We start from the raw sequence: 23476 nt of genomic DNA on the forward strand, positions 1-23476 counted from the left end.
CTGGTAATACAGTAAAAAAAACAAAAACAAATGATGATGACCCCTGGATATATTTGTTATTTTTGTTTTACCAGGCGAGCATCATTTGGATCTATAACATATGAAGACCTTTGGATGTATTTTGATTTTTTGTTTTGCCAAGCAAGGTTCGTTTGGATTTGTTACAGATGAAGAACCCTGGATGTAGGTGAGCAATAAAGAGGGTAAATGAGGGTTTGTGTAGCAGTGTTTTTATTACAATTAAAGATTTTTTACAGAGGTATTTGTGTTTTATTTATATTTTTCTTTGGTGCACTATATGTGCCAGTGGGTCATGGTGTTAGGGCACACTGCCACCTGTTCTTTTTATCTAATCGCCGGTTTAAATTGAATGCTTTATGTTGACATTGTGAATGTCAACTTTACAACCTGTCAACATGCATAAAGTTGACATTTTTAACTGTGTCAACATTCTTACTGTCAACTTTATGGTGTTAACATTCTAAATGTCAACATTTTCATTGTCAAAATTTCGTACCCAACCCTACTGCTTTCATTGTAAAACTATCAAATTCCATTTACATACACTCTCCATCCTGCCACTTCTAAATTTTCACTTCGATTACTGATGTGAATAATTATTATTATTATTTATTTAGAAGGTGCCACAGATTCCACAGCGCCAGACAACTGCACAAATACAGATAAGATATAACTAAGACAGTGAGCAAAATTACAAATACATGAGGCAGTTACACATAAGTAGCACAAACTGTGGGAACTCACATGGAATGTAGCAAAGTACATTACAGGATATTCAAAGGAGACAACCTGTAGACGAACATGAGACAGTAGATAGAGAGGACGCTGCCCGTGAGAGCTTACAGTCTAGAGAGAATATAATAGTAGTTAAAAGGTGGTTAACAATGAGACTGCTGGAGTGTGAATATATATATATATATATATATATATATATATATATATATATATATATATATATATTATATATATATATATATATAATGTCTACAACAGAGGTGCAATTCTATTTGAAGATCATTTTGTTGCTGTATTCACTTTCACTACAGAGTGTGCACAACAGTAAGGCCCTAAAACCTTCGCAAACTGTGCTCTGTCATGCAGAATATTTAGACCTGCTTATGCCATTTCCTCTTCTAACCAATTTCCTGTACCAAGTTATAGAACACAAGTGTCTCATTTACCAGCATTCGGATGGTACCTCGTTGCTTAATAGAATTGTTCAGGACGCATGACTTGGCAATAGTTGTACCGAACCTGAAAATCTGCCTTAGCACGTATAAGTACATATCTACATATTTAAATCTATGCACAGTATTAGTATGTACTTTCTTGCTGGAAATTGAAAGGAGATTGTCCTAAGGTGGAAAAGAAACAAGTCAGTTTCATAGTTAATAGCGAAGAGTTTTGCAGAGTGTAGCAAAATGTGTGATATTTATGGAAATTAGTGTAGTGAAACAAAAGTGGTGTTGCCCATAGCAAGTTGTGACTGACAGCCAAGTTCTACTGTAGTAATGAATAGGGAAGTGGCAGTAATGCGAGAGCCCAGAGTATTATATTTTCAAACAGTGGATGCTTACATGGTTTTAACATTCCAGGGCCCTAACATGCGACCCTTATGCTACAGTTATCTACTGGAGCGAGAGGACCGTTTAATGAGAAAAAACTGAGCAGTAAAAATGGAATTGAATCGCGGGTAAAGTTAACCCACTCGAAAATGATAAAAAAAAAACAGCGTTAAAATGCCTTAACGCGGTGTTAAAAAAGACCCATCACCTTCCAATTACAGACTAGCCTGCTATATAGCCTTTCAACATTGGTCTGTCGTATTGGACAAGCTGGGACTAAAATAGTGCCACATTGCGTTGGTATTTCATGTTCCCTTGGGGGATGCTTAACACTTCAGAAGCATTTTTTAACCCGCCGCGTTAAAAAACAATTGAATAGCTTTTAACGCGGTGGCCTCTCATTCACCTTATTCTTTCAATAGACCTTCTACTGGAGCGCGAGAGGACTGTTTCATGAAAAAAACTGAGCGGTAAAAATGGAATTGAATCGCGGGTAAAGTTTACCCGCTCGAAAATGATAAAAAACAGCGTTAAAATGCCTTAATGCGGTGTTAAAAAAAATCTCACCGTCAATTGAATTCCCCCCAAAGACTGTGTGACACGGTAAAAATAAAACCCTCTTGTATTTTGGCTGAAATCTCCAGCTTAGAAGCAGATAGAATAAAAACAATGGACCTGACTCATCAAGGCAGGCAAACTGAGAGCAACGTGCGTTTGCTTTAAAACGCACAGAAATCGGGCATAAGCACGCCCGAACTCAACAAGCAGCGGATCAGTGTGCACTGATGAATCTGGGTATAGGTCTGCTCAGCTCTACTACACAAGACACCGCAGGACACATCCAAAACCTATGTAGAATATAAATTTGAATGCACAGAAAAAAAAATAATCATATAACCTGCTAATAATATAGGCAATAATGAAAAAAACGTTAAAAAAAAGATGAAATACATTAGGATGATCTTAATGTCTAATGTACATAAAATATATTTTTACAAGTTGCTCCTGATTGTAAATGTTATAGCATACATACGTGACTGTCATCACTAGTAATCAGGACTTAGACTAGCCCTGTAGCTGGAGCAAGAGATACGGTAGAAAAACAAGTACCTTTGAGATGTCCAATGCTGGAATTGGACGTGGTGGTGTGCGCTCGAGCTTGGCGCGCCCTTACTGTACATTGACTACGGGCGAACGCCCCTTCCCCACCCCATTCCCTCCCAATAATCGTAAGCTGTAGTATTGTGCTTTGTGTATGCAGATGAATTGAACGTTGCTGCGTTTAGTTGCATATAGTCCAGTTCTGGGCATGATGCGCAGATCAAATTTGCAGATTATACGCACAGTATCGGCATTTACGTTCCTTGGTGAATCAGGCTCAATATATCTAAGTTTCACCAAAATACAACATAAACCTATAATAACATAAATTAGCATTATCACTTGGTTGACATTAAATAAAATCATATAAGGAGTTCCCTTTCAAGTGGAAATAACCCCTGAAATAATCCATAATAATAAATAACTAAATAACATATTATACTACCCGTGCTTAAGTGGATTAATAAGTGTCTTAGCACATAGGGGTCTATTTATTCGCTGGCGACGAATAGAGAAAGTGTTATGCACATGAGAATAGCGCTTTCCTGGTGAAGGATCCAAGGAGAGGCTTCAGCTGGATTCCATGGAAAATAACCAGTAACGCCATCCTGACATGACATTACTTTTTATTCGCGGCTTACTAAATTAACAAATGCTGCTGTCCCCACAGAGGTCTATGGGGACAGCCATAAGCTTTGATAATTAGGCCCTTGGTTTCTCCGATGTTATCTCTTTGACAAATAACAAAAAGCGACGATGATAAATAATAATAATAGTAATGCTGGCGTTTAAATAGACCCCATAATCTGGATGGATTTGTGAATGGAGGGTTGTAATAACTGATATTCTCCCATAATGCCATTCAGATGTACAAGGGTTACAGAACACTGGAACTAACATCACTGAGCTGTTTTTGAATGCCCTAAGACATTGGTTTGAAATAAAAAAAAAAGAAGAAAGAAAGAAGAAACAGTTTGCTTCCATAAAAACTGATATGGATATTTTCTTCAGGCTAGACGCTTAATAGCAATAGTTAAAGAATTTCCCTGCAGCAATACTGGAGACGTGGCGAACAATGACCTCTCATGAGATATGTATGTGATACTGTATCCATTCTCATTCCCAGGGTAAAGCACCTATGCTCACTAATGTGTTATATATGTATATACATGCATGTGTGTGTGTTACTGTATAGATTATAGCGAAACAGGCAGCTGCAAAGGCAGTGAACAATAGACTGGAAGTTATTTAATTAGTAAAGGTAGAAATTTAGAAACAGGGTTTCAGATCACTGAGCGTCCCTGTATATGTTCAGTAAAACATGTATGCGTAAGTTATACAGTGCAAATAAGATTCCCTACTGTAGTTTTATTTAATAATATGAGTAGCAATATGATGACTGATCTTATGAGTTAAATTCTGCACTCAATCTGATTCTGTAGCCACATTATCAAACAGGCGGCTTAAATGGAACTTGCTATCAAGTTCTAACTAATAGTAGTAAGTAATTTTGTATTCAAAATATATATTGCTTTACAAATAATCTCTGTCCATCTAAACTTTCCTAAGCCATAAAATAACAGAAGTACTTAAGGGAACCCATAAAACACTAAAAAAAAAAGAAATAAAAATATATTACCCTTTGGAAAACTGAAACTACGGATCTCTTTTCAAATCTACAATTAATTTGTGCTAATCACTATAGTTTGAATGCCCTGTACTGGCTACCATGCCTTAATTGCTAACTGCTAATTCATTTCAACCAAAGGAAACTCACGTGGCTTAAAAATGGCTGAGAAAAATCCCCTTTTGTGGCTTTTTTACATTTTTTTTTACTATTAATACATCTAATAGCCTAAAAAGGTCATTATGTAAATTATGTAAATTATTCTCCTGTGTTTTATCAGTCAGATACACTCTCTTTATGATTTGGATAGTTCCTTAATAGGTTTGGTGGATCATCAGGATTTAAGCATTATAGGAAAAACATCATAGAGGGCGGTACAGTTTAGTGGTAAAATAGTTAAAAAAAACCAGTGTAATACTTTTGTATAGAAAAATAACAAAAGTAATATAAAGGTGATACCTTTAATGGCTATATGTAATTACTACAAGCCCTTCCAACTGGCAAATAAACAACCCTGAAAGCTTGAAGTGATTACCATATACATAGCCATTAAAGGTATCATCTTTACTTTTTTTTTTATTCTTAATTACAGAAATATTCCATTCTCTTATCTAAGATAAACATCTTTAAAATCTTTAAAAGAAGTTAAAATTCTGCAACGGGAATGGTATCTGGTCTATAATTTAATTTAGAATAAAAGGATTCAGACAGGATTTGCCTTGTTTCAGTGTAACAACATTTCTTCATTATTATATTTTATACATTATTTAACACTAGTGTGGCAATAAAAGAATATTCACATGAAACTGGTTGGGAACTACTAATGTAGAGTTTATCTAAAATGTTCTGTCTTCATTGGGAAGGTCTGTATCCGCTGTATTATGCAGTCACTCATTTTGTCAGTACAAAGGGTTTCTTATTGGAGGTGGGGTGGAACATTAACAAAGCGGAACTTGCGACTGAAAAAATTGAACACAAGTGTAAGTGTATATACGCCGTATTCAGAGCTGAAAATGCCCCCAGTTCTGAATGTGCAGCAGCTGTCTTTGTTTGACAACAGACACACCCTCAGACCATACTTGCCAACTCTCCCGGAATGTCCGGGAGACTCCCGCATTTCGGGTGTGTCTCCCGGACTCCCGGGAGAGTGTGGCAATCTCCCGCATCTGCTCTAATTAGTGCCAAAATGCCGTGATTAGCCGGGAATCGCGGCATTTGGCCCCGCCCCCGCTGTGAAATGACGCGATTTGCGTCATTACGTCGCGGGGGCGGGGCCAAAATGACGTGATTTCAGAGTCCCGCCCCCCCACCTGCCACAGAGAGTCTCCTGGACACCAACTGAAAAAAGTTGGTAAGTATGCCTCAGACACTTACGTCCAACTTACTAAAAACCTCTTATTTGATATGTTACAAACACAATTGCTATGAAGCATTATTTAATCTTGAATAATCTAGCTAATACAGTAGGTACAACTTTACAACTTCCCGGCATGCGTACAAAAAAAATTAATCTTTCTACAATATGCTCGGCAAACCCTAATCTATGGCTGAGAGACTACTAAAGTCTCAATAAGCGTCTGCGAATGATTTGCAAACATCACACAAATTACAAGTGGTTGTCTAGTTCGGATGTTCATCAGCATCATCAACATCATCCGCTGCTTACATCGACCCTGACCACCAGCAAATAAAACCACCTTTTCAGCAGCGTCTGCGACTATGTCCCAGTCTGAATCCATACACGCCCTTATTGTACATTACCTAGGTTACAACACCCCCTTCCCTCCCGCAGGTCTGAATAGCCACAGTACGTTCACTTTCTGGGTATGCGCAATGTGAAAAAAGGCAAAGATATCCCACACAAAAGGACGTACCTCTCATTTTAAGTCAGGACTAAATTTGAGGTGAATTGTGTAGCTAAGTGACAAAGCTTTGGAATATTCTGTGTATAAAGGGCAAGTAGTGTATGAGCTGAAAGGACCAATTATTGTGTGTCCACAAGCTTCGATCAATTACATCCGTCCCTTATTGTGGCCTATTACGCTCTCTTTCCTCTTTATAACTACTCTCAAGTTACCCTTTTCTCACAGAGGCTTCAGTTATATACATAAAAAAAATTATAGTTGAAATAAACAAAAAAAACCAACTACATCCCAAAGTATCCCAATCCACTGTATAAGACACCACACATCTAAAACATATGACATATAACATGTTTAATGCTTTTGCCCATTAACTTTGGCAATGTTATGTATAGTCTTGAATCTGGCATTAATAAATGATCTAATTAGTTCATGTCCTATTAGCTTGTCAACCACTCATGTCATAGATATGATTGGTATGTACTACTACATACTTTTCTCATCGTCATCAAAATTAAAGCAAAACTACACAAATAAATGAAAATGTTGTAGTGTGCAGTATGTTAAGTTGAAAATATTATTTACCAGTGATTCAGTGTTCCTGTCCTCCGGTGGGTCCTCCAGTGCCTCTAGCAGTCCGGTATTGCTCTCCGCTATGCTGCTAAGAGCTAGTTTCAAACAGGCAGTGGTGTTATTGATGACCTACACACAGTGAATTTCCCATTTCCAGGAGAATGACAGTAACAACATCACTGCCTGTCTGAAACATGCCAACCCTTAGCAGCATAGAGGAGACCAGAACCAGGAGACCTGTTAAATCCGAAGAATGCCTCAGCTAAACTGTACTCTTTATTTAATCTTAACTTATTGAACTCTGCCAAAAAATAAATTTTAAGTGTTGGGTTGAGGTGTTCTTTAATAGCAATTTCCAAGTTCTGAGAGGTAACAGGTAGGCATATTTGTTGTACGGCCATGACATATAATATGGGTAATCAGGGGTGCCGAGGAGGGGCAATTTTTATCTGGGGGTCCTGGCCTGCCATTGTAGTGGGAATAACCACCAACCTGGTGTGGCCACACACCCTTTGGCGACTATGTAAGTGGCCCCAAGAAGTTACTGTACCGGGCCAGATTAACCTCATGGCGGCTTTGTTGGCAATAAAAATAACATCCGCAAAGACACTTAACTTTTTTTTCAGCTATAATAAATGTGCTGTTCCAAAAACAGATTATATTGCAGTATTTGATTATTCATTACTTTTATAGCAGGTTTCTTTTCAACTGCCCGTTTGTTTCCTGTTCTGTCAAGTATTTGTTTTTAGCAATTTATCATAAAGAGGAAGTTTTTCTAAATAACAAAAGCGTTGAACTGTATTAATAAAATGAAACTTGCTAGCATATTTTAGCATATTGTGAAATAAAACAGGTATCACCCAGGCACGTCACTGGTTCTTAGTAATAGCATAATCTGTATTCTTATGAATAATGGTCCAGCTCACAAAATGGCACTAATAGGTCAATATGAGTAGGTGACAGGAAATATTATTTTTTACTTTAAACATTACAATAGAAGAAGCAATATGGCCCCCAAATTAATGCAAATTTAGTTCAGACACCAGCATAACCAGGAGTGGGCGGGCAAGACTCGCAGCCTATTCAAACCTTTTAAAGGGAAAAAAATGCAGGAGGCCCATTGACCCAGTCAAGGTCAGGGGCGCACGCAAGGTGGGTTTCTGGGTCTCCAGAAACCCCTCCCCTCCGCTAACGAAGTGTCCCACATAGCGGTACTGTACTATATAGCAGCCGCGGCGCTGTCAAAGCGGCGGTGCTGTATTGTATACAGCACCGCCGCGGACGCTTCTTTGACAGCGCTGCGGCTATTGTATAGTACAGTGCTGCCGAAACGGAGCTGCTTTTTTTTTCTTGGGTGGGGGGGAAACCCCCCTAAAAATCCTGCGTGCGCCCCTGAAGGTAGCCTATTATAGGACCTGCACAGGGGGTCTCCTGGCCCCCAGCCCCATAGCATAATTTTTTCCTAGTTGTCCTCTGCAAAGTGAACAATATAAAAATAAAGGCACAAAGTACATTAACTGTCCCTAACAATGTTCTTATTTATTTTTTAATACCGACCAAATGCATATGATCCCTTCTCTTGCCCCCTATACATCTCTCAGCATCTATTATTTATGAGTTACACAAGGCAAACAATTTCAAACCACATCACACATCCAACTAACTAAACTAAACTGGGCATGAGCGACTCACTTAAACATGGCGGCGTTACCACTCTATGTGCTAACTGAGCATGCCCGGTGCCCTTAAACATGGCCGCCAGTGCTCATCAGTCAGCAACTGAGCATGCTCAGTGCCCACACCTGCCTCCGGCACATCTAACGGTACCAGGGGCAGTGATGTGCTCTCCTTACGGGAACTCCTATTTCCACTATTTAAAGAGTATTTTCCGTTGACACAGAAAGCTCAACAGAGACTGGCGAGTCCTAGAAGAAATGCAAAGCTGTGGCTTTAAGGGGAATGCATGAAGGGGGAGCTATAGCTTCTGCTGCATTGGACTTGTTTGGATACGTTGTTGGTGCAGCAGTAGCCTCGCAGCAGTATGTGGGAAACCTGCTGACTTTACAGTAGAGCTAGGAATAAGGATTCCCCTGGAGCAACCCGGTCATTGTGCACTTTATCTGGGAACACTGAGCAGTCTCAAGTGTCACCCTGCTGCCTGCAACGTGTAAGTAGCCTTCTTCCTCTTTTACATGCTAGTTTTATTACAGTCTGAACAGCTTGTGTTACATGCTTAGGATGAGTACAATGACTTGTTACATTGTAAGTGAATGGGAAATCCGTGTATCATTGTAATGGTACTGTCATTCTGGCAGTGCTGTCCATTGAATGAGTTCTGACCATTCTCTGCTCTGGAGCGCGATGCAGAACCGCAGTCCACCCCCTGACTCACTCCCCAATGCGGCAGCTCAGCACAACCCATGACACTGGCCTGGCTCTACACAGTGATGAGTTCAGTGCTCTAATTATCCATGGAATAGTGTGAAGTCAGTAACACTGGGACTGATAGTACAGCCAGAGGTTCAGATCATAATTACTGTCTGTTACAAGGGTTGTCATATGACTGCTTCTTTCAAGCGGCTGGTAGAAGAGGTCTTTTTTTTAATAGAAACAATATGTGAGAGAGTCATACTCATTTGCACATGGTAATGCTGTTGGTACATTTCTATTAATATGATCAGTATCTTTCCTGCTGGCTTGGGTTATGTAAATTCTTATCATGCCATTGTTCATAGGAGTGACTGATGTCTAATATTAGAATAAACGGGGACTGTGTTTTGTTCTTAAGTGATTAGCTCAGTTTAATATGGGCATATGGTCTCTTTTTCTTGTATGTGTGTATTATATTACACCCTGCTGCTGTCATACTAAAATATGTTCTGGGTGCTGTGTAGAGTAGATAAGGAGAGCTTTGCTGGTGTTACATGAGTATTGGCATCCAAATTATACTCACTCCCTGGCACAGCTTCCTGTCATTTTCAAATACAATCACACTGTAACTCATTGGGGTTAGGGGCAGAATTTCACTTGACACTTTGTTGATCTTTATTTGCCATCTTGTCTTTTTTTCTAAATTTCTAAAGCCTATGTGCTCCAGGATTGTGAAACAAAGTTATAGCAGACTGCTAGATGCATTATGTATAATACCTTTGCAGTGTGATTTGGGTAATTATTTCTGATTTGTGCAGTCCATGGCTGGATAAATCCCAGGATACATGTGCAGTAGCTATGGAGTCTAATATAATGTATTTCTGGCACCTAATTTTGTGGATTAATTTAGTTAGTTTTCTGGATTTTAACTGCTACCTATTCCATTGTTCCTTAAAATGACCAGCTGCCACCTAGGTCTTTCTGTATAGCTCTACATTTATACAACTTTGTCCTTGTCATGTGAAGAGCCTCTTGCAAGTGAATGGCTGATATAACTGATCCTGAGTGCAATTGCATTATTTTCTAGTCTTTCATTGTATTTTCACTCACATCTGGGTTTTAGGCATATGGATATGTAGGCTGAAAATAAAATGCAACTGTGAGTCTCCAGCTGTAGGGGAACTACAAGTCACATAAATCCCTCTCAGGATTGCTGGATTTTAAAGTCACAGCTGGAGAGCGACAGGTTGTTCACTTCAACTTTAGGGAGATTTTATACAAGAGATCATAGTTGCAAAAGTTTTAAAAAAACACACATCCATTGAACTTCATGAATTTGAATTATGTTGATCCAGAAAAATACAATAGAAAAACCCTAGTGTGGTGGTTGCTAATTTAATATTACGGGGGTAAACAATTCCTTCCTGAACCCAAAAACGACATTTGGATAAATTTACTGGATTTATCACTCCCACAATATCCTTTACTAAATTTTTTTTGCAAGAAAGACATCCAATCCATTTTTTAATTCTGTTCTTAAATATCCCACCACCACCTCTTGTGGTTAAGAATTCTACAACATAACCAGTCTGACAGTAAAGAACAGATTCACTAACATGCTTTTTTGATTATTTAGATATGAAGGTATTGTAAACAATTAAAACTGGATTGTTTTATTTTTGTAACCAAAAATATTATTTTATATCCACACTTCTACATCCTGTATTGTGGAATAGTCTGGGTATCCTGAATTTAAAGTTACAGTGGATATAACCAGTCATCGCATATTAGTGATCAGAGTTGGGGAACACTGTGGCTTAGTGGTTAGCACTTCTGCCTCACAGCGCTGGGGTCATGAGTTCAATTCCTGACCATGGCCTTATCTGTGTGGAGTTTGTATGTTCTCCCCGTGTTTGCATGGGTTTCCTCCGGATGCTCCGGTTTCCTCTCACACTCCAAAGACATACTGGTAGGTTAATTGGCTGCTATCAAAATTGACCCTAGTTTCTCTCTCTCTGTCATTGTGTGTGTGTATGTTAGGGAATTTAGACTGTAAGCCCCAATGGGTCAGGGACTGATGTGAATGAGTTCTCTGTACAGCGCTGCAGAATCAGTGACGCTATATAAATAAATGGTGATGATGATGAAGTTATAGAAACATTTTACTGTCGCAGTAAAGTTATGTTGCCTCAATAACTGTGTGACCATTCTACTTCCTCTGTATACCTGTGAACTCGTGATATTAAATATTTAACACACATATGAACCCAACCTTCAGTTTCTTTGATGCAAGTTCAATTCATATGTTTTGGAAAAACAATAGCACTTTTCAGTACTGGAAAATGACCGCTATTGATTATAATGGCGAGATGTAAATAAAATGAGCATTTGTTGGTATATTAAAAAAAGTAAAAATATAATTAATAGCCATTATTAATATTAACTGTGTGACTTTATTGAGGGACAGATTTTACCGTAATTACACAGCATTATATTTAAATGTATATAATGCAATGCATTTGACAGCCATGTGTGGTTAAATTTGCACTTTGGCTAATTTGATTGGATATACTTATAAGGACAGGAAAAGCATATTTCTGTAAAAAAAACAACAAATAATAGAAATTTTATAACAATTTCCAATATTTGGCTTCTGACGTTTGTATTTGTAACCTGTCCACAGAAAACTATACAGATGTGTCGTCCTATAACTGTCCTCACATCCTGACAAAGGCCCCTATATTACCTGAGACATTGATAGGTTCATGTCTGACACGCTGCAATACACACTACATCCACTGGGTGACTTATGCACCGCTGTATCTTGATATCAATCTTGGGTCTATTTGAGCCACTGTAGAAATGTGTATATAGAAGGGATGGGGACAACTGGTTGTTAGCATAGGCCCTTGTTTACACAAGCGACGATGTGCCGAGGGGCATGACGTAAAACAATTGCTACACACAGTGCACTGTAATAAATAAACGGGCTGCATGACACCTCCCCAAATCTTCAAACAACCCCAAGGCTAGATAGCCTTGGGGCTGGTTTTCACTATTAAAGGTAGATATGAACATAAGGTTCCCCTGCTGTAATGAATACCAGCACCAGGTTGGTCAACACAAGGCTTGGTACCTCTATTGGAGGGAAGAGGGGACCACAAAATATAGTGTTCCCCCTCTCTCAGAAAAGTGCTGTGGATCTTACCACCCCACCCCCAAGCTGTTTGAGTAATTAATAAGATTGGGACCCCTGGGGTGGCAAGCTTGCTATCCAAGTGGTCCAAGCATAGTGGGCAAGAGTCCGCAAGATCTTGATCTCATGCAGTCCACATCAGCGGGGTAAAAAAAACGTCAAAAATCCCCATTAAAGAGTATAAACGAATGAAGTAAAGTAATTAGAGATGGGATTCCCATTCACCACCAGACAATCCCAAATAACCAGTGCAGATAACCAGTTATGATTGACTGGCAGCGAATGAGATTCTTGGTTACTCTCGGTCATCGTTATTTCACATATGTCATTGTTTGAGTTTTTTCCCGATATGAACTACATCAGGTGAAGAATGAAGAAGAAAAGAAGCTTTGGACTATGACAGGTCAAAAAAGAAGAAATATGGTTTCATTTTATATTTAATGAAGGGATGAAAATGGGTTTAAAGTTTATTTTAAAATTGTGCATGTGTTGTTTATCTTCACTCTTTTGGTAGAATGGGCAAGGGTCTAAGCGTTCCCTTTCCTTTATACTGGGAACGCTAGAGTGACAAAGTTGCCACCCCAGGGATCCCAAATTTGTTAATTACCCCATCCCAAATAGCCTAAGTATGTTAGAAAAATACCCAGTGCTTTTCAGTGTGTGGCATTTTTGCAGTCCCCTCTTGCCCTCATAGTGGTAACAGCACTATGTTGACCAGCCTGGGGCTAGTTTCACAATGCTTACTGTACAGAAGGCTATACATGCAACAAGTTTACATAAGTGCCACCTGCTGTCTAAAATCATAATTGATTGCCTGAAAATGAATGATAGCTTGTGATACATTCATGTAAGATGGGGCTTGTTGAGTCAAAACAAGATATGGAGGTTCTGGGAAATTTCTTGCTTAAATTATATTAATAATATTAGGTTACCATAAAGCATAGTTAGGCAACCTTGGCTTTCCAGCTGTTGTTGGACTGCAAGTCCTGCTAAGCCTGTGGTTAAATATTAGCACAGCAGCCCGTCCAGTCATCAATCTGACGCACGTGCACTGATCGCTTTATTCATTTCCATGGTGTAGTTTCTTGGAGAACTGACTTTAATGGCTAGATTTTGGGGTGAGTACATTGGGAAGACATAGAATCCTCTTCGAATATGCTATTTGGTGCGAGGGGGTTGTCTCATTAAAAACAAAGACGAGATTTTGTTGGTATAGTTGTTATTGTTGGAATAAATTTTGTTAACGTTGGTAATGCTCTGATTGGTTAGAGGTTACTACTTATAGGCTAACGCACAGACCAGTGAAACAAGCCGGATACCAGATTTATGTTAAACATAACAAGCATATTTTAACTACCCCCGTGTTCCAGAACCTTGTCTATTTTCTATGTGATTAATTATTATTATAATTATTATTATTATTATTATAAATAATAACAATATTACTACTATCTATAATAAATGTTTATCAATTTAATGAAATGCATACATATTCTAGTAGCTGTGGATTAGCGCAGTGTTGCTTAGTTTTCTGTAGGGATACAAGTAAGATAGTGATAAGAGTTGAGAAGATCATTGTGACCTTGGACTGGCCTAATTATATCTAGCAGAAAGATGAGCTGACGGTGGGATATACCATATGCAGTTTTGTCCATCTTCAGAATAAGAAAATTGCTATGGAATGCATTTTAATTTGAGGTATTCATAGCAAAGCTATTTGCATCTGCTCCAAATATTGTATATCACTCTCTGGTGTATGAAGACATACATTCCATACCTAATACTGCGTGACTCACTGCAGCTTAATCCATACGCCACATGAACCCTTTATGGAATAAAGATGTTTTACATACATACAGGAGATATATCACACATAGATATACTATGCCTTTTATTATTATATGTTCAGAGGACTTATTGTTTGTTCCATTGCTACCTGGTTTATGATGCATGGTGCACAATTATGATATATAAATGTACCTGTATGAAACATTAGAAACGTCTATCAAAATCTTTGAAGTCTTAGGGCCTAATTCATTAAGGAAAGTTAAGTAAAAAAAATTGAGTAAGTAGTCTCCTGGACAAAACCATGTTATAATGCAAGGGGTGCAAATTAGTTTTCTATTTTGCACCTAAGTTAAATACTTTCTGTTATTTCATGTAGCACACAAATATCAACTTTAAATTTCAATGTACAAATAAGCTATCAAGTATTTGTGTGCTACATGAAAATACAGACTGTATTTAACTTATGTGCAACTTAGAAAACTATTTTGCACCCCTTGCATTGTAACATTGTTTTGTCCAGGAGACTACTTACTCAATTTTTTTTAGTTAACTTTCCTTAATGAATCAGGCCCTTATTTAGTAACGTGGGACAAGTAGCCAAAGTGTTTAGTACCGCTTAACAGCTAATCATATATTATATTTGAGAAGTCTTATACAAGATATATATATATATATAGGAAAACAAATTTCTTGTATGTAGTATATTTAATACAACAGCTCCATTCTTGTTGAAACCTATTAAGGTTTCTTTGAATTCTTTGTTTCTTGTATACCATGTCGTTATTAGTAGTTTTCAATTCACTGTGTATTTTTAAACTGTGCAATAAAACAGATTAGATGAACTTCATGAACAGGCATAAAACACCCCACAACCTGTCTCATTTCGTTTCGTTTTTTGCCTTTTCTAGTGGGTCTCTTTGTCTGTTCTTTTTTAACTTGTTTATGACCAATCTTTGTACCTGCCAACATTCCTGTTTTTCCCATGGCAGTCCCAAGTTTCCTGTTCTAAAAGTGGCAGAGCTTCAACCTGCCTGAATGTGATCTTTACCAAAATGAAAGGGCCTTGGCAGCTAGGGGCGTGGTTTGACCAAATTGGGTCATGGCCTAAATTGTAATTTTCCATTGGGAATGTTGGCAAGTAGCCTCCACTCTGTACCTGGGTCTACTCCATTCATTCCCAGTCTTTCTCTTTCCTTCGCTGCCTTTGCTTTTTTTTAGGTGTTAAGCTACTGAGTAGCACATAAAAATCATTTGTGTTTTTGATTAATTTTGCATTTGGCACAATAAATACATTTCAAGAAGTCTTGCTCAAAGCATGAAAACTATTTCAGAACGTGTGCACATGTATGTCAACAGGCAAACGTCATCACCCGAAAAATATTAACAGTAGACGCTTCCACAGGCCCGTCAGTAGCATATCCATGATGTAGACCTTGATGATCTGCGATACATCTCTACTTGATTTGTGTGTGGAATTTTCGAGGGAATGTAACTGAATGACTGCATTTGACATTTGTCAGTTAGTTCTGTCAAATATTGGCCAACATTACGTACCTGATGTTTATGGTGGATTCATTTTAAAATTTAAACGGGCAGCAAGTATTTCTGGTTTGAAAGCTAGCCAGATGAGTGATGGCTGTCATGTCCACACTGGGGGCTAGATTTACTAAGCTGCGGGTTTGAAAAAGTGGGGATGTTGCCTATAGCAACCAATCAGATTCTAGCTTTCATTTATTTAGTACATTCTACAAAATGACAACTAGAATCTGATTGGTTGCTATAAGCAACATCCCCACTTTTTCAAACCCGTTTGCGTCATTGGCGGCGGGTCCAAAATGACGCACATTTTGGAGCCCCACCCCTGTCACGCCCACCTCCCCCACAGGCTCCCGGAATCGAAGATTATAAAAATGGTAAGTATGTATTAGTGTGAGAGAGAGATTTTGCTGAATTTAATTTTTGCACAGTTTAGTTTTTATGCCTGGACAATTACAATTTTTACACGGTTTTATTTTGTGCTTACTAAGAATTTTATATTCTATTCTTCTCTTGTTCCAGATGTGTTGTTACTGCAGTCCTGGTCCAGATTGGCCCTCGTGGATAGGCAACAAGTCGAATTCCACTCTGTGAATCGGCTACATTGGCTGAAAGAGAAGAAAAATAAGCAACACCCAGAATAATATCCTGTATTGTTAGCTAAGGGAAGTTGAGAGATGGAAATGTGAACTGTCAGAAGAGCTGAACTCTGATTGTTTGAACCTCTTGTGTCTGAAGAGACAAACAAGCCCGTACTATCATCGCATGCATGAAGAGGATTGAGGAGTAGCATGGTGATCTAAGGCAAGATGTATGCTGTTAGGTAGCACACAATATCAGTCAGGTCAGGAAAGTGTCGCAGGATCCAGAAAAGAATCCAAGAGGAATTGTGAAACACTAAACAAGCCAATGTTTTCTTTGTGCACATTAAGAGCCAGTGGACGAGTATGATGGAACCTGTGGATATAAAGTAAGTTATGTCTACATATGTGTATTCGTGTGTGTGTCATATATGTGAAATGACTTAATACCTTGGACAAGAGGAAATGTAGATGAATTCCTTGAGCCAAAGTAGCCCAGTTCCTTCAGTGTAAGAAAAAAAATAAATTAAAATTAAGTTGGTAAAGTGGATTTGGTAAATGCTGAGATAATGAACCCATGATGAAGTGGGCACGTTAACAAAATAGGCTCATACCACTGAAATAACTTTTTTTTAGGATACTTTTCTTCTTTTTGTGTAGCAACAATTGGGGGGGAATTCAATTGGCCGCATTACTGGTAAAAGTAACTCGGCCTGCGCATTATTACGGTTATTACGGTAATAATTCCCTTAATTACTGTTATTACGTTAGTTTCAACGCCGGCTTTTTGGGAGCTGCGAGCAGAAAGCCGTGTTAAAATTAGCGTAATAACGGTAATGGCTTTAACGCTGTGCTAATTCCGGGGCAATTGAATTCCCCCCAATGACTAAAAAAGACCACTTAAGAGTAAACACATAGGGCCTAATGCATTAAGGCCCACAAAACGACGATCGTAAATTGCGTTTTTTTAAAAAAATGCACGTAAATCAGGCATAAGTACGTCTGTGTTCACCTGGGATCTAAAGATAGGTCTGTTGTTAAATATGGGTCTAGGTATGCTCTGCTCGAACAGACAATACACTGCAGCGTACGTCCGAAACATATGTGGAATATAAAGTCCCAAAAGAAACAACAGAAAAAAAATAATAATATTCAATTAATATCACCTGTTAATAATATAGGGCCTGATTCATTAAGGATCTTAACTTAAGAAACTTCTTATTTTATACCCCATTCATACTGCACCAAAATCCCAGGTTTTTGCCGGGGCGAGCTCAAACGACCCGGGTCTTGGTGCAGTATGAATGGTACAAGTCAAAAATCCTAGGTCTAAAAACCCGGGTCTTCAACCTGGGATTTATCAAGGGGTAATTCCCGGGTCGGACCCGGGTTGCCTGCACTATGAATGGTGCAACCCGGGTTTTTCAACCCGGGTTGCACAGAAAACAAGCTGATTGGCTGTCTGCCTGTCTCTGGAGGATCACCACCCACTTTGGCATCATCTTTATGCGTCAAAAAACCAGGCACCTTTCAATGACATCACCATTTTTCAGCCAATGAAAACTGCTCTGGTGATGACTCCCACAAATTGCCAGGGCACAGACTTGTTCAGTATGAATTGGGTCAACCCGGGAAATTCCCGGGTCCGAGGTGCAATATGAATGGTGTTTCTGAGCTGGGACGCTCCGAGCCCCGGCAAAAACCCGGCTTGAAAAACCCGGGATATTGCCGGGGCGGCAGTATGAAAGCGGTATAAGTCTCCTGGACAAAACCATGTTACAATGCAAGGGGTGCAAATTAGTGTTCTGTTTTGCACATAAGTTAAATACTGACTGTTTTTTCATGTAGCACACAAATATAAACTTTAAATTTCAGTGTACAAATAAGCTATCAAGTATTTATGTGCTACATGAAAAAACAGTCAGTATTTAACTTATGTGCAAAACAGAAAACTAATTTGTACCCCTTGCATTGTAACATGGTTTTATCCAGGAGACTTAAATAAGAAGTTTCTTAAGTTAAGATCCTTAATAAATCAGGCCTATAGTTGTTAATGTCAAAACATATTTTTCGTCTTCCATAAAATATATGCATTTTTACAGTTGCTGATTGCAAACTTATGTTCTAGCATGTATACACATGCTAGGCACATATCACTATCACTCGGCACACATACGTCATCACTATCACTCGGCACATACCTTTGAGATGCCCAAAGCTTGAATTGGGAACTGCTGTGCTCGGGCTTGGCTCGCCCTTACTGTACATTGACTACGTGCACCCGCCCTGACGTGAGGTACAGTCATCACACACGGCTCCTGTAATTGCTGAGCCTTCCATACTGGTATTTCTGTGATCCCAAAGAGAGAGAGAGAACCCAGCAGCCCGCGGCCTATGTAGCATATTGGGGTAACAGTGAGAACCCATGGGATCTGATGCAGTCGCTATTACTGTTATCACTATTTAATACTTCACCAGTGGGCACCGTTTCACTTTGTTGATAATATAAATTCAGTAGTGAAAAGTAAAATATACGGAATGCAGATATTTTAGGTATATTTCCTTTAATTACCAAGAAATTTTGTGTAAGAGCTCTCAAATCCTGTTATTAAATCAGTGCTGTTGCCTTCTGCTTTGTAAAGGCTGCACATTCCTAAAAAGAGAAGTATTGCATAGTTCTACCTCCTTTGGCAGCGTGTGGTACTCGCCTTCATATCTCGGGCCCTGTGCTGAAACAGCACAAATAGGAAACAGCTTGAATAGCATTTGCTCTAAACATATGTTCTATTGATCCCCCGGAGTGAGATGAGGTCATTTGAGTTCTTGTTTTGTTTTTTTTTTGCAATTTTATTTTAGTAAGGAAGAAGTTTAAAGCACTTAATACTTTGGACTTTTTTGGTCTCTATTGGCATTCATGACCCTCTCTGCTACAGATGTGGGGGGAGAGCCATCAGTAAACAGTGTTATAAAATGCACTCGTGTCCCACAACTAATCCAACACTGACATTTTATTGTTATTAATATCACCATTTATTTATATAGCGCGACTAATTCCGCAGCGCTGTACAGAGAACTCACATCAGTTCCTACTCCATTGGGGCTTACAGTCTAAATACCCTAACACACACACACACAGACACAGACAGACACAGAAACAGACTAGGGTCAATTTGTTAGCAGCCAATTAACCTACCAGTATGTTTTTGGAGTGTGGGAGGAAACCGGAGCACCCGGAGGAAACCCACGCAAACACGGGGAGAACATACAAACTCCACACAGATAAGGCCATGGTCGGGAATTGAACTCATGACCCCAGTGCTGTGAGGCAAAAGTGCTAACCACTTAGCCACATCTCATTGGTCAACGAAGGTGAACATGCATTGCCCATGGTATGCTGTAGTCTGACCGTGGATGATGGGCTGTAACAGTGTTTATCAGGTAATTAGGCATACCATTATTTGTAAAAAGGAAAAATAAAAGCATTTGTTCCAGAACAAAGAACACACCATCCTCACTGGCACAAGCTCCATTTGTTTGTTTATAGGAGCATGTTTCATTTACAGTGTGCTGTATTAGCAAGTTGGCTATTCTTATGCTTTATATGACCTGAATCTAAATTTAGGTTGTAAGTCGTTTTTTGTCTGCAGTCTCTGCACAGCTTGGTGACCGCAGCTTCTGATCCTCAATGCGCTTTTTCTGTGGCCTTTGCAGAGGCAGACTGTAGCCGCACAGCTCAGATATATGTCCAGTATTTAATCATGCAGTATCTGTGCTCTACATGAAAAAAAAACAGCCAGTATTTAACTTATGTGCACCTATTGCATTGTAACATGGTTTGTCCAGAAGAAACATTGCTGCTTTTTTTTTTTTTTTTTGCTTTACTCGCCGTAATGATTTAGGCCCAGTATCTTCTGACAGGGTTTAATGCAAAGTTTTCCTCATAATATAAAAGAGAAAATCAATTGAGAATGAAGTATAATATATCTTAGTTGGAATGTGGGTGGTGCCCACAAGAGAGTTCAGGTGAGAGACACACACAGGGGGACAAGTGACAGTGCTAAGAGGGTAGATGAGAGTACATCGTGCAGTTGTAATGAAGCAGTTGAACTGTGCCAGTGAGAGATCCAGCAGGATGTACAATTCCAGCTTGGATTTGACGACTGTTGGTGCGATTGATGCATGTCGGATGGAGTACCAGAGGTAAGCAGTCATGTGTGAGAGATATGTAGGTAATGAATGTGCGGGAGGGGGCGTGTCCACATTAGGGGCGTGTCCGCATCACATAGGGGGCATGTCATGGTCCTCCGCTATAACACTATTGAGCCCCCCTCACACTTGAAACACATTTCTTGCCCTCACTACTCACTTGTGGCCCTCACTACTCACTTGTGGCACATTTGACCCTCCCCCTCACCTCTGTAACACATTTCATACCCATGTCTCCACTGTAACACATTTTCCCACCTCTGTAACTCATTTCTTCCACCTACCCCTCACCTGTAGCATATTTCTCACCCTCAGCCCTCTCCTGCAACAACTTACCAGTCCAAGTAGTGGGAACAAGGTGACAATGTGGAACAGGGCAGATAGAGGGAGGCTGGTGACAGAAATACTACTGTAGTATTTCTCTCCCAGCGCCCCCAGTCCTACTTGCTTTGGGCTGTAATAAATTACCTCACAGGCATCAGGCAGCCTCTGGTTGTGCATCCGAGATTTGATCCATTTATCTAGCTCGGCTCCAGCAGAACAAAACGTTTTATTAATATAAATAGACATCACATCCCCTCTTTGATGTCTGCATTATGAAACTGCTAAATTAATTTTGGCTGGTCATTGGCAATTACTCAATTAACTTTTTAATATATTTATCCATTTTTTAATATACTATTGTAGTGAACATCTGTAAGCCATGATCAAAGGGATGCAACATAAAAGCTAGTTCACCGCATGTACCATGTATCATGATGGCATTCTGGCCTCATTCAGAGATAGGAATAAATTAAGTTAAACTGCAGGGGGGGGGGTTTAAAATTTGCAGACAGATTTAGATTTGGAGGGGGGGGGGGGGGGGCGTCCTAGCTCAACTTTCAGTAGCAGTGTAAAAATAAAGCTGCCCAGTGTTTGTGTGCTACATGCATAAGCAAGCAGTATTTTTTTAACATGTTAAAAAAAATGCCTTTGCACCCCTCACATTGCGACATGGTGGGTTCAGGTGCAAATTTGTACCTTTTAACTGGATTTGGATTGAGGCCCTTTGTATACCAGTAATCCAGATTTGGATTTAAAATAGAATGGATCTGAGTACACAAGGCTTTTCTACCATGTATGACAGGCATTAATTATTTGTATTATAAGCAGCTAAGGTAAATTTGGGTTTAACTTTACTTTTAGCTAAACATTCATTTCATCACCATCATCACCATTTATTTTTATAGCGCCACTGATTCCTCAGCGCTGTACAGAGAACTCATTCACATTTCGGGTTTCATTGATACTCCATACTTACCAACTTTCTGCCATTGCCTTCTGGGAGCTGCTGTGGGGGAGGTTGGCGGGGCTACAAAATCGCGTAATTTTGGACCCGCCCCCCGTAACGTAATGATGCAAATGCCGCGATTCCCGGAGAATCGCAGTATTTTGGCCCTAATTATGCAGATGTGGGAGATTGCCATACTCTCCCGGGAGTCCAGGAGACTCCCCCAAAATGCGGGAGTCTCCTGGACATTCCGGGAGAGTTGGCAAGTATGACACTCCCCAACCCAAATGAATCGCCTGTAGGGAAATGATCTTGAGCCAACATAATAATGTATTGTGCTTAGATAAAGGTGATGATAAAATCCACGTTTGATTGAAATAAGCAATTTCCAGGCATAAATCACTTGTTATAACTTTCCTCCCCGGTGCCACCTGTCTGATATTCTTATCCCCGATCAGCTAGGAGGGTGTTACATGCTCCCTCCTGGTTTGGGTTATGTAAGTGACATGTTTTCGAGATGGAAATAATAACTGTAAATAATTACTGCTGCAAATAATTCACCTTCAATTCTCTTGACTTTATACTGAAAAGACTCTTTAAGGGGAGATAATCAGCGTAATGTGACTTCGGAACAAATCTACGTGAAATATCTGCTCATCCTCCCCATCGGGGGGCGCAGAAAATTAGCGGGGATTCCTTACCGTAATGTGTACAGCCGGACAACGAGGAGTTGGCCGAGACATTGCTCTGAGTTGAATCTCCCCCTTAGTCCTAATTATGCATGAGTCTATTATTATTGACTTAGATCCCTTATTATCGATTCAGTGAAATTACACTTCACAAATCCTTGTCACTGTCTCTGAAGACCCTGTCCCTTTGTGTATTAATGAGAACAATCTTATCTAGTGACTTCAGACATGAACTTTGACCCTGTCAAACTGTTATGACTTAGACTCTTATTTTCTCTGACCTTGCACTGTTATCGAAAATGGGATATGTCTTCCCTGATAAGTCATATAATGGGGCTGATTTAGTTAGGTGCAAATGTTGCCTGAATGCCGAATTTGATTACGGAAACAACATGTTGGGTGCAAATGCAATTAATATTTTTTGCATGCATTTCAACGGGGGCATTATTATTTTATAATTTATTCAATGGGTACACTATTATAAATTTATTTTGGAAGGGGACCTGGTCCTTAGAAAATACATCACCAGTGGTTTGAACTTTCACCCTCCAATTTGAAAAGCGCCCAAAAAGTACATTTTAGTAGTTCCTCCCTCAGATCTGCAAAGCTGGTAGAGACTTACCCAAATAGACTCACAGCTGTATGTGCCTCTGCCAAGTATTAGACAATAATCAATTACATCCATCCTCCTTGTTGTATTTGTTGTTTGTAATTATGAAAAATCTATTTGAGTTTTTTCTTATTTGACCTTGGAGTATTTAGTGTCGATCAGTGGAAAGAATTTCAGAATAAATCGATTCCATAATGTAAGAAGAAAATTTAAAAATGCCAAAGAGGGTGGATACTTGTTATAGCCACTGTATCTGTTGTACAGATATATAATGGTTTATTAAAGTGATAAAAAGAAGTAAATATGCCCTATTTTATTAAGTGATTATTTATCTTTATATGGACACAGAGTCCTGACATTTCATCATGGCATGTAATGTCTGTAATCATTGCTATTCCATGTACGGTAGGCACACGTTTTCCCTTTTAGGTAAGTTTGCTGTAACAATACAACGAGAAGAGTATTTAGTTACTTGTATACT

General features: G+C 39.2%; 1 protein-coding gene across 1 annotated transcript in view; it reads left to right on the forward strand.

Annotated features, from left to right (window-relative positions):
- Positions 1 to 8556: 8556 nt before the first annotated feature.
- SACS (sacsin molecular chaperone) overlaps positions 8557 to 23476 on the forward strand; it is a 58387-nt gene continuing 43467 nt past the window's right edge. Inside the window, exons 1-2 of the mRNA XM_075198841.1 lie at positions 8557 to 8916; positions 16162 to 16609. Of these exons, the coding sequence (XP_075054942.1) occupies positions 16587 to 16609 (23 nt within the window). The 5' untranslated portion in view covers positions 8557 to 8916; positions 16162 to 16586. The remainder of the gene's footprint in view (positions 8917 to 16161; positions 16610 to 23476) is intronic.

This window comes from Mixophyes fleayi, chromosome 2, assembly GCF_038048845.1.
Source record: "Mixophyes fleayi isolate aMixFle1 chromosome 2, aMixFle1.hap1, whole genome shotgun sequence".
Taxonomy (NCBI): Eukaryota; Metazoa; Chordata; class Amphibia; order Anura; family Limnodynastidae; genus Mixophyes; species Mixophyes fleayi.